At 45.2% G+C, this 12,772-nt stretch overlaps 1 protein-coding gene across 2 annotated transcripts in view; it reads right to left on the bottom strand.

Annotated features, from left to right (window-relative positions):
• Positions 1 to 12,772, bottom strand: part of SULT4A1 (sulfotransferase family 4A member 1) — a 45,192-nt gene that overhangs the window by 17,923 nt on the left and 14,497 nt on the right. For both annotated transcript variants that reach the window (XR_009556329.1, XM_060257492.1), the window contains exons 2-5: positions 8,308 to 8,438; positions 3,915 to 3,995; positions 3,566 to 3,692; positions 2,141 to 2,235 (exon numbers count right to left, since the gene is read on the bottom strand). Coding sequence is in view for 1 of the 2 variants with exons in the window: in XM_060257492.1 (XP_060113475.1) it covers positions 2,141 to 2,235; positions 3,566 to 3,692; positions 3,915 to 3,995; positions 8,308 to 8,438 (434 nt within the window). In the remaining variant the exon portion in view is untranslated. The remainder of the gene's footprint in view (positions 1 to 2,140; positions 2,236 to 3,565; positions 3,693 to 3,914; positions 3,996 to 8,307; positions 8,439 to 12,772) is intronic.

Consider the following 12,772-nt stretch of genomic DNA (forward strand, 5'->3'; position numbering starts at 1 on the left):
TGGCAGGCCTGCCCAGAGATCCAAATTCAGCATCTGGCTAGGCCAAGCCTCACGTGAGGTAAGGCAGACAGCAGCATCCCACCTGCCCAACCCCATGTAGGCTGCCTTGCTCGGCTGGGTGCACTTGCCCTTGAGGGAAGCGTGGTGGGGTGTGTGTGTGAACTTTGGCCTCCATTGCAGGCCTGGCCTTCCTTGCCTTGCAGCCGCCCTTCCCTTGAGGGCAAGCGCACTCAGCCAAGCAGAGCAATGAAGGCCAGGTTTGCAATGGAGGCCACAGATCACCTCCCCCGCCACCCTTCCCTCAAGGGCCAGTGCAAAGCACTGAAAACGTGAAAGCCACATCACCCCAGAGTCTAAAACGACTGTGCTTGCACAGGAGACTACCTTTACCTTTAATGTTCTACATAGGGTTGCCAAGTCCAATTTAAGAAATATCTGGGGACTTTGGGGGTGGAGCCAGGAGACATTGGGGGCGGAGCCAAGAGCAAGGCTGTGACAAGCATCATTGAACTCCAAAGGGAGTTCTGGTCATCACATTTAAAAGGACTGCACATCTTTTTAATGCCTTTCATTCTTTTGGGGCTCTAGGGTTGCCAAGTCCCATTCAAGAAATATCTGGGGACTTTGGGGGTGGAGCCAGGAGACTTCGGGGGTGGAGCCAGGAGACATTAGGGCGGAGCCAAGAGCAAGGGTGTGACAAGCATCATTGAACTCCAAAGGGAGTTCCGGCCATCGCATTTAAAGGGACTGCACATCTTTTTAAATGCCTTCCTTCCATAGGAAATAATGAGGGATAGGGGCACCTTCTTTTGGGGCTCATAGAATTGGACCCCCTGGTCCAATCTTTTTGAAACTTGGGAGGTATTTTGAGGAGAGGCACTAGATGTTGTACTGAAATTTGGTGCCTCTATCTCAAAAAACAGCCCCCCCCCCAGAGCCTCCGATACCCGCAGATCAATTCCCCATCATTCCCTATGGGAATCGTTCATGGTGGTGCATGATGGCTGTGGGGGCGGGGCTTCCCCCGCCGGCCAGCTGGCTGGGGGAGGGGGGAAACCTGTAAAACCGGGGGATCTCCCTCTGGGACCTGGGGATTGGGAAGCCTACTGTAGCAGCAGCAGGAAACAGGAGCTGGGGGAGGGAGCGCCTCTGTTCCTGAGTGGTTGGAGTTTAGCAGTCCTGCCTTTCACTGAACTATGTGGGTGTGTATTTAGGCTCCAAGTTCCAACTGCAAAGTGGGCCATGTTCACACAGACATGCACCTGGCATATGCATATTCTGACAACACATGGTAACAAAAGGCACTTGTTGAACAGTTAAAAGCAAGACAGAAAAAATATTTATTTCTAATATTTAATTAAGATGTTTCATGACAGACCTCTGTGATAGGGTTGCCAGGTCCGACTCAAGAAATATCTGGGGACCTTGCGGGTGGAGCCAGGAGACTTTGGGGGCGGAGCCAGGAGCAAGGGTGTGACAAGCACAATTGAACTCCAAAGGGAGTTCTGATCATCACATTTAAAGGGACTGTGCACATTTTGAATGTTTCCCCTCCATTTGGAAATAATGAAGGATAGGGGCATCTTCTTTTGGGGTTCACAGAACTGGACCCTCTGGTCCAATATTTTTGACACTTGGGGATTGTTTTGAGGCGAGGCACCAAATACCGTGCTGAAAACTTGGTGCCTCTACCTCAAAAAACAGACACACACCCCGAGCCCCAGATACCCACAGATTGATTCTCCATTATATCCTATGGGAACCAGTCTCCATAAGGTATAAACAAGTGCCAGCAGACATTTCCCTTCCCCCCCCCCCCCGCCACTTTCTGCTAACATTGAAGCGTGGGGAGGGCCTCCAAACCGGGGGATCCCCTGCCACCAACTGGGGATTGGCAATCCTACTCAGTAGTCAAGAAATTCCAACATTTAAGAGGCCTTCCTCTGAGCATATTTTTATTATTGTTTATTTTATTTTCTCCATCTGATCTACTTATTTTATAATACATTGCCTCCTTGCAGAAATTCAGATGGCTTGTACAAGTCATGAAATGTAATCAAACAATAACCAGTGCGAGAAGGAAGCTCTGGAGAGAATACCAGCAGTTCTGGGAGCATTTACAGTGTTTGTAAAGTTTTACCTTGTGCATATCTTCATACTTGAGAAAAAGAACATTGGAGTCCATATGATGTTCCCAAAATTCCTGCACATGTTCAAACCATGAACCATATCCTACTGTGAAGACAGGAAATATAACAGCTAATTTACAGGAGAAATACCCTTCAAAATCTCCCTTGAACACAAAATATTTAAAAATAAGTGCAATTTGACTGATGGTTTTTTAAAATGTGATTAATGTATTCCTATTGAGATCTTGTAACCGAAAAGAATAAAATTTCTGAACTCTAAAAAGAAGTACAATCAAAGTAGGATTTTGCTACAAGTGAGAAAATTAAAAATAAAAACTTCCGAATCCAATGCCAAGGTAGTACAAAACTTGCACACAGGTGCACATGAATGGAAATTATAACATGTACAGATTTATAACATGAGCCCGAAAGATTCTACAAACCCTAATGTACAGATTTGTTTATGTTTTGTAAACTCATTAACAAATATGAATGCAATCCTGTTTTTCAACACAAAAGCTGACCTGGAAACACACATGACTGTTTCCTCCTAAACGCTCAGTATGGTTGCCAGCTCTGAGTTGGGAAATATGTGGGGTGTTTGGAGTGAAGCCTGGAATAGGTGGAGTTTGGGAGGGGAAGGACCTCAACAGGATATAGTACCATAAAGTCCACCCACTAAAGCAGCCATTTTCATCAAGGAAACTAATCTTGGTTGCCTGGAGATGAACTATAGTAACAGATCTCCAGGTGTTACCTGGGGATTGACAACCCTAACTGCCACAGACACTGTGGTATGTGAATAGGATGCAGATGGTTAACCTGCAGCACAGACAGCAGAGGTACTGGGAGTTATATGGGACTCTTGGACAGGCGCTGTAGAACCTATGAGCCTGGGCTGTGACATATAGCTAGGCTGAAATTCCTGCCCGCCTCTCCCCAGCTGCACTGCTGCTCACTCCCTAACTGAATAACCTAGAGGCAACACAGTATCAGGGCACTGGGGATCATATATATTGTGAATAAGGGGAAGCCATCTTTAAAGAAAATACGTGAAAACATCTATAAACACCATTTGGTGCACACAGAAACCTACACTTTTAACTGTGAGAATAGAAACAACTAGACTCCACTATCAAGAATGCGAGATGGATAGGTTTCAATATCTCCAAATGCAGCTGTAAAGAGTCATGGGGTGAAAATTCTAGGATTTGGTAAGAGAGGGGCCTATGGGCTGCCATTATGAGCATCCATCATTATTTATAGAGTCAAGTGGTAGAAGAACAAGACCATTTGGTCCTCCACTGCGTGAAGGCCGTTGCTAATGTTGGAAAGGGGGCTTTAAAAGACATCTTGAATGACATACTAAGAAGAAAGAAAAACAGAATTAATAACATAAAAGGCACTGCCATATAGGCAGAGTTAAAGTTTCTTACACTTATCATTCATAAATCTCCGACAGAATTCTTGAAATGTTCCTCTGTAGCTCATAGTTCGAAGGGAGCGGTGAAACTGGTAATAAGATACAACCAGGTCTTTGGGGTTGCGAGCCATATATATTACCTAAGAAAGTGAAAAGGATTCATCTTGCTGAATTATTCTTTTTCCCTTCCTGTCCCGCCCCCCCCCCCCCTCTATTTCCATAATGGCTTGTTTTTAATGGAATTGTTTTATGCTGCTATATTATTTTTATTGTAAACTGCCTAGAGCAGGGCAAAGAAAAATTCTAAATAAATACATAATTTCACAAAACATCCGATTAGTCAAAGTTAACTTAATCATTACCTTGGAATTGCCATTGTGTAGATCTGAAGGCAAAAAACGATATGGTAGATGACTTTTGATAAGACGGGGTGATGTCAGCTCCTGAGTGAAAAGACAGGGAAGGAAAAGATAACATAGACCTTCTGAAGTTACTGAACTGCTTCACATACAATACAGTATTTCAATAAACCTTCTAACAATACTGTAAAGTGGGTCAGCTTCCATAGTTGAGGGGCCAAGAAACAGCAGTTATCTTGGGGTAAGTTTTGAGAAACTTCCTAGATAACTACTCATATGACTTTAACCACAGTGTGATAGATAGCAGGCATATGCAGGCTCAGAGGCAATGCACATGAGTGACAGGTAATGGAACTCTGATTGGAGAACTGCAGCTAACTGTTGAGAAAAGGGGTCAGTTAGGCAGTCGGAGAACCAGTTGAGAGTTGAAGAGTGGACAGATAAGGAGAATGGATGCTTTGAGAGTCTCTCTAATGTGAGAGAAGCCTGAAACAAAAGCAAAGTCTGCTTCGGAGCTAGTGGTGTGGCTCTGAAACTAGAAGAGGCTCTGATGGGAGACTGCTCCCACAAGTTAAACAGTCTCTCTCTGTGTAAAACATATTTAGAGGGAATTTTAGTTCTCTGGTTTTAAGCTTACTGTCCAGGGTGTAAAGACTGTTGGTCTGGAAGATAAATATTGGGCAAAAGCTGGTTTGGTGTAGTGGTTAAGTGTGCGGACTCTTATCTGGGAGAACCGGGTTTGATTCCCCACTCCTCCACTTGCACCTGCTAGCATGGCCTTGGGTCAGCCATAGCTCTGGCAGAGGTTGTCCTTGAAAGGGCAGCTGCTGTGAGAGCCCTCTCCAGCCCCACCCACCTCACAGGGTGACTGTTGTGGGGGAGGAAGGGAAAGGAGATTGTGAGCCGCTCTGAGACTCTTCGGAGTGGAGGGCGGGATATAAATCCAATATCTTCATCTACCTCACAGGGTGTCTGTTGTGGGGGAGGAAGGGAAAGGAAATTGTGAGCCGCTCTGAGACTCTTCGGACTGGAGGGCGGGATATAAATCCAATATCTTCATCTACCTCACAGGGTGTCTGTTGTGGGGGAGGAAGGGAAAGGAAATTGTGAGCCGCTCTGAGACTCTTCGGAGTGGAGGGCGGGATATAAATCCAATATCTTCATCTACCTCACAGGGTGTCTGTTGTGGGGGAGGAAGGTAAAGGAGATTGTGAGCCGCTCTGAGACTCTTCGGACTGGAGGGCGGGATATAAATCCAATATCTTCTTCTTCTTCAAAAGGGCCTGAAGTGGCATGAAAGGCTTTCGACATGCCAAAGGCCCAGGTTATTAATCTTAAAGAAGAAATACTAACAATCCTACCCGGAAAAGGGGTCTAGTGGGAAGACCTTAGTCTTAAACACAGGGACAAAGTTGAGTACAGTCTCAAGACTGCATGCTTAAGTTTACAAGGAACTTTATAGCAAATAGCCTCTAAGAATAAGTCGCATAACATCTGCAATATGTTTAGTGAAAGCCAAACAACATTAAGTATAAAACCATCTCTTGTGAATTCAACAGCCTAAGAAACCATTTTGTGTTTATATTTTACTGTCTGCCTGTCTATCCCAAATCCAAAACCATGTGGAAATATTGATTCCTTCCCTGCAGATTGCTCAATAAACAAAAAAACCCTGTTTCGGTCTTGAAACCTGCGCCTTCCATGCCAATTTCTGAAGTGAAATATTTGACAACTGAAGAAATGATCGGGTAATCATTTTAGTGGAGTGATTAATAAAGCGGTTGCCTTGTCACAAGTAGCATCAGCTTTCCAAGTAGTTTGGTGGACATTACTTCCTATCCTGCCATAGCGAACCCTTCCAGTTCACTGCTGGCAGGATAGGAAGCAATGCCCTTCCCGTTCGCTATTAGGTCCATGCACATTTAAGAATGCAGTTTTGTTCAACGTTGGAGACTGTGATGGGGTACAGAGATAATCTCCTTATCCAATCAATTCTTTTGTATATCATTATTAAAGACTAGGAGTAATGCCCGTTGTGAAGAAAAATACAATGGGCTCTAGAAGGAGGCTCTGGGCGAGTGCTCGCCACCCTTGCTGTCTTCCTACCCACCCAAGTGAAGGCACTGACTCCCCCCCCACACCTCAAGGGGAGCTGGTCTCTGCCATCTAGAGAGCAATTGTAAATCTGAGTGATCTCCAGTGATTCCCCAGGAAGAAATAGCATTATACCTGTCTGAGGTCCTATCCCTTCTCAAACCCCAGAGTCTCCAGGCCCCCCTTAAATCTCCAGGAATTTCCTAACCTGGAGTTGGCAACCTATCTCTTTCCTTTTATCTGCCCCTCTGAATTCAGGTTTCCATTGTCTTCCCCCTCCCTCCAGCCTCTACATAGGAAAATGACAGTCTTTCTTCACAGTGTGGGGAAGGACCAAAGCAGTTTACATCATTCTGCCCTTCCCCTGTGTGATCTGAACAACAACCCTGTGAGGCAGGTTAGGCTGGAAATCTGTGACTGGTGTGAAATCAACCAGTAAGCTTCCACAGCAAGGACTTGTGTCTGGCAGATCCTGCACTGATGCCATAACTCCTATGCCCTCCTCAAACTGCATCACAGAATCTCCAGGAATTCCCCACCAACCTGGAGAGGTATCACTGAAGAAGAAGAAGAAGAAGATATTGGATTTATATCCCGCCCTCCACTCAGAAGAGTCTCAGAGCGGCTCACAATCTCCTTTACCTTCCTCCCCCACAACAGACACCCTGTGAGGTGGGTGGGGCTGGAGAGGGCTCTCACAGCAGCTGCCCTTTCAAGGACAACCTCTGCCAGAGCTATGGCTGACCCAAGGCCATTCCAGCAGGTGCAAGTGGAGGAGTGGGGAATCAAACCCGGTTCTCCCAGATAAGAGTCCGCACACTTAACCACTACACCAAACTGCCTCTGAGGCCTCTGAGGGAGTGCCTCTGAGGGAGGGAGTGCCTCCCCCAGCCTTGCTGTTCTTCCACCCACCCAAGTGAAGGCATTAATTCCCCCCACACACACACCTCAAGGGGAGATGATCTCTGCCATCTGGAATTTCCTAACCTGGAGTTGGGAGCCCTGCAGCCTCTACATGGGAAAAGAACAGTCTTTTTTCACAGTGGGCGTTTTCCCACAGAGCTTTCCTCGGAGCGACGTCCCTCTTCACCGCGCAGCGTCTGCGTGGATTTCCCACCAACTGCTCCGCATAACCAGGAAGTGCCGGACCTTTCGCGTCACAGATGTAAACCGCTAAAAACCAGTTTATGTTAGTGACGCAAAAGCCGCGGCTCTTCCTGGTTATGCGGAGCAGTTGGTGGGAAATCCGCGCAGAAGCTGCGCGGTGAAGAGGGATGTCGCTCCGAGGTAAGCTCTGTGGGAAAACGCCCAGTGTGTGTGTGGGGGGGACCAAGCAATTGGAGGTTGGCAGCAGTGGTTCCCTGGGAGGAAATGGCTGGTAGCATCAAGCAGCTGACACTGTGAAGAAAGCCATTGCAAGCCTCCTTTTTGCTCCCTCTGTTTATCTGCTGGTGTTGAAGTGGCCCCTCCCTGCTGTGAATGAACATTCCTTGTCAGTTGAAGAGATGAAACTGCTACTGTTTCTGTGGATTAAAGGAAGGAAGGTAGACAGACAGAATGAAATAAAAAGACTGAAAGATAAGAGGAACAGAGATATAATGACAGAAAGAACAGAAGGGGGAGATAGAAAAAAGAGGGGGAGAAAGGAGAGAAAGAAAAATGAGAAGAAGACAGACAGGCCCTGAGGAGAGGCAGTAGTGATCAGTAAGCCCCCAGCAGAGAACTGTCTCCCTCAGAGGTCAGTGGCCATCTGGTGGGGTTCTTGCCTGACATGGCCAGTGGTAGGTGGAGGAGAGCAGAATCAGCCAACGGCATGGCAGAAATGGATTGCCAACCAATCCTGCAAGAATGTGGGGAAGGCTGCAGTGGGCAAATGAAAGAGAGGCTACCCAATGGTATCAGGAAGTGGTGACAGACAGCATGTCAGCCAATATTTGATGCAGCACAGTCCAGGTGACTGCAACGAATCAGGGGACTGGCATTTGCCACCACGGCTTCAGTTTTATGACTAAATGATAATGTCCTTGATCTTGTAATATGTTAAAATCAAATAACCTCAAGCTATCTAAGCACCACATAAAAGATTGCTCATTTGTAATTCAAAACTTTGCTCAGCGTTTTGTGCTATTTTTGTCAGTCCTATTTTTATAGTCCCGTTACATTTTGAATGATCTCAGTACAACAAACATGCCCACTTGCAAGGTGAAACAAAAAAGGGGTTCTGAAAATGAATGTGAAAAGGGGAAACATGAAATTAAAACATTTTAAGGAATTGATATGTATTCAGGAGATAAAGCTATACCTTGACGATATCCAAGCCAGGTTGAGGATACTCTAGGACCGGAAGTTGTTCATCTATGTTCATTAACCCAATTTCATCAGGATCAGCTCCTTGGCTCACCAGATATACCACTTCTTGCAATAAACTAGTACCTGCAAACAAGAGAGAACAGACTATGATCCAATCCTCCTTCAAGAGTATCAGAAAATTGGGGCTACCTTAAGCAGTATTCGTTTAGAAGCAATAATAATATCATTCTACAGGGATTGAATGAGAAATTTTATTGGATGAATACTCACAGGATAGAGATACTCTGGGTTAAAATATGGTTTAACTTGGATTAAATAGCTAGGAAAGGCAGCAAAACATTCACAAAGATGGCATTACATGAAAAAATGGCCAAAGTCACACTACAAGAAGAAATACTGGACTAAGTAGCTTCGGGACTCTCTGCCCCTGGTGATTCCTTGGAAGAGCTGGTGCAGGACTGGTTGTCTCTCTGAAGCCATTGATAATATTGCCTCCTAGCAGCCTCTCCACCCTCATTCCAAAGCAGCCCTGTGGTATAATCCTGAACTGTGGAGGATGAAATGAGAGCTGAGACAGCTAGAGCTAGTGTGGTGGCATAATCCTGACAGAGTGGCACAAACATCTTATAGAGATTTATGAAGGTCTATGAGATGGTAATGAAGGCTGCTAAGAGGTGTTTCTATGCGACCTCCATTTAATCCACGAAGTTGTGCCTGGCCGAATTGTTTAGAGTGATTTGGTCATTAACTTCACTGCCTTAAGGCAAACAAAATGGTAGAGAATTGGATATTGATTGTGAGGTTTTTGTAACCTAGTTCGCAGATAAAGTCTTGCCACTTCAACAGGACCTCCCGACCACAATTGATACAGTAAGGGAACTGGAAGCCCCTTGTCCATACACTGTTCCAGTATTGTGCCATTGACGCTGACAGATGTTGACAGGGTTCTGGCAGCTGTGAGGCCAACCGCTTGCCTCCGGGAACCATGCCTGTCCTGGCTGGTTAAAGCCTGTGGGGATGGTATTTGGGTCCCCCTGGGAAAGGTAATCAACTTGTCTTTTTCTTCGGGGACCTTCTCAGCAGGGATAAAGGAGGCAATGGCTTGTTTGCTCTTTCTTGAAGAAATCAACACTGGACCCAACAGTCCTAGCCAACTACTGCCCAGTTTCTAACCTTCTATTTCTGGGTAAGGTAGGTGAGAGAGTGGTGGCTGAGCAATTCCAGATTTTCCTGGATGACGCATCTATTCTGGATCCGTTTCAGTCTAGTTTCTGCCCTGGCTATGGGAGGAAGGGCGCCAGTTGTCTAACCAGCCAAAGGTGATAAAAGTCAGATTTGGCCACAGCGGCAACCTGGGCCTTCATAGAGAGTGTGCTAGTAACCCTCACGGATGACCTCTGGAGATATCTGGATCAAGGTAGGTCAGCGTTGCTGTTACTTTTAGATCTAACAGCAGCATTCGACATGGTTGATTACGATCTTCTGGCCCAGCGTCTCACTGATATAAGAGTTAGCTGAGGAGGGGAGAGGAGGAGGAGGTGGTTGGAATTTTGCCTTAATTTTAACTATTTCACTTTCTGCTGGGCCTCCCTTTGAGCCAGTACCTTTGTCTTGCCAGGTGATGAAATGTAATGGGGAGGGGGATTGAAAGATCCTAACCGGGGCTTTGCTAGCGGCAGCACAGTCAAGGTACTGGAACATAGGGACAATCACCTTTCCGTAGTTTATTTGTACTTAATCATGTGTGTTCTGCCTGTACACTCCTAGGAGCAATGCACAGGGGAGTCAATGAGATGGTTATATATTCAGATCTAATGCCCTTACGTCTTACCGGCTGCAAAATGTAGCATAGTTTTCTCCTTGGGAACCTAGTATTAACAACTGCAGATGCTTTTTTAAAAGAAGATTTTTTAAAAGAAGTTACTTTAATGCCCCTCTTTGATATCTGAAGAAGTGTGCGTGCACAATGCGCATTGTACATGAAAGTTTATACCCATAATAAAACTTTGTTGATCTTAAAAGCGCCACTGGACTCAAACTTTCTTTTGCTGCTTCAAAATGGTATTGTATACATAGCTGAATAATTTCAAAAGCTGATCCAATTAATTATCAAATATTTTGCTTTTTAATACTAAATAACACTTAACCCGATTCGGTAATTTTGATAGTGAAACATATTGCTTTCCGTGTTTTGATCTAACTGGTATCAAGCTTAAATGAGTGCCATCTTCTTGAGGTACAGGAACAGGAAAAGGAAAGGTCCCCTGTGCAAGCACCAGTCGTTTCCGACTCTGGGGTGATGTTGCTTTCACAATAACTGTTTTCGCACACAGCTTACCTCACAGTCACAATCCTGTTCCCTCTGCAGCGTCTGTCAGATTTCCCACCATCTGCACCGGAGTTACAGGAAGTGCCGTGGCTTTTGCGTAGCAAACGTAAACTGGGTTTCAGCGGTTTACGTTGGCTACGCAAAAGCTGCGGCACTTCCTGTAACTTCAGCGCAGATGGTGGGAAATCCGACCAGACGCTGCGGAGGGAACAGGATTGTGACTGTGAGGTAAGCTGTGTGCGAAAACGTCAATGTTTTCACGGCAGACTTTTTACAGGGTGGTTTGCCATTGCCTTCCTCAGTCATCTACGCTTTCCCCACAGCAAGCTGGGTACTCATTTTACCGACCTCGGAAGGCTGGAAGGCTGAGTCAACCTCGAGCCAGCTACCTGAAAACCCAACTTCCACTGGGGATCGAACTCAGGTCGTGAGCAGAGCTTAGGACTGCAATACTGCAGCTTTAACACTCTGCACCACGGGGCAACAGAGCCATAAAATAGCTCAAATCTGTAGGCTAAATAATTTATAAACACTACACACCAGTGCATTTGCTTGGTTAGCACCTTGACTTCAGAATTCTGGCAAAGATGCTTTTAAATACCGTATCAAGAATGCCTTACCACTTTTATTTTATATAAAGCTGCTGTTTAGAGATTCCATTTCAATCTGTACTGTTTGTTAATAAATCCTTATGTTAGTAACAATTGAAATTGTTGCATTTCTCAGCTTTTTTGGGTTTAGTGCCCCCCCCATAACCTGTGCAGGAAAAACAGGAACAATAGAAGAATAATTTAGAAGTAAATACAGTGGTATACTCAGTGGTCATCTGTGTTATGAGGTATCATGCTAGTTTCCATTTCAATCTGTACTGTTTGTTAATAAATCCTTATGTTAGTAACAATTGAAATTGTTGCATTTCTCACGGCAGACTTTTTACGGCAGACTTTTTACAGGGTGGTTTGCCATTGCCTTCCTCAGTCATCTACGCTTTCCCCACAGCAAGCTGGGTACTCATTTTACCGACCTCGGAAGGATGAAAGGCTGAGTCAACCTCGAGCCAGCTACCTGAAAACCCAACTTCCACTGGGGATCGAACTCAGGTCGTGAGCAGAGCTTAGGACTGCAATACTGCAGCTTTAACACTCTGCACCATGGGGCAACAGAGCCATAAAATAGCTCAAATCTGTAGGCTAAATAATTTATAAACACTACACACCAGTGCATTTGCTTGGTTAGCACCTTGACTTCAGAATTCTGGCAAAGATGCTTTTAAATACCGTATCAAGAATGCCTTACCACTTTTATTTTATATAAAGCTGCTGTTTAGAGATTCCATTTCAATCTGTACTGTTTGTTAATAAATCTTTATGTTAGTAACAATTGAAATTGTTGCATTTCTCAGCTTTTTTGGGTTTAGTGCCCCCCCCCCCCCATATCCTGTGCAGGAAAAACAGGAACAATAGAAGAATAATTTAGAAGTAAATACAGTGGTATACTCAGTGGTCATCTGTGTTATGAGGTATCATGCTAGTTTCCATTTCAATCTGTACTGTTTGTTAATAAATCCTTATGTTAGTAACAATTGAAATTGTTGCATTTCTCACCTTTTTTGGATTTAGTGCCCCCCCCATATCCTGTGCAAGAAAAACAGGAACAATAGAAGAATAATTTAGAAGTAAATACAGTGGTATACTCAGTGGTCATCTGTGTTATGAGGTATCATGCTAGTGAAATTAAAGGAGGCAGTGATTTGGCTGCTTTTGAAAAAACCATTGCTGGACCTAGGGTACTAGCTGTTTCGAATTTACCGTTCCTGGGTAAGGTAGATGAGAAAATGGTGACAGAGCAGCTGCAGGCCTTCCTGGATTAAACATCCACCCTGGACCCATTCTAGTCCGGTTTCCGCCCAGGCCAGGGGATGGAGACAGTATTAGTTGCCCCCACAGATGACCTTAGAAGGCATCTGGACCAAGGCGGGTCGGCGCTGCTGATGCTTCTCGACCTGTCAGCAGCGTTTGACATGATTATGATCTTTTGACCCACTGCCTTGCCGTCACCAGAGTACGGGGGGCAGCTTTGCAATGGTTTTCCTCCTTCTTCTGGGGACGGGGTCAAAGGGTGGTGCTTG

Source organism: Heteronotia binoei, chromosome 17 (assembly GCF_032191835.1).
Source record: "Heteronotia binoei isolate CCM8104 ecotype False Entrance Well chromosome 17, APGP_CSIRO_Hbin_v1, whole genome shotgun sequence".
Lineage (NCBI taxonomy): Eukaryota > Metazoa > Chordata > Lepidosauria > Squamata > Gekkonidae > Heteronotia > Heteronotia binoei.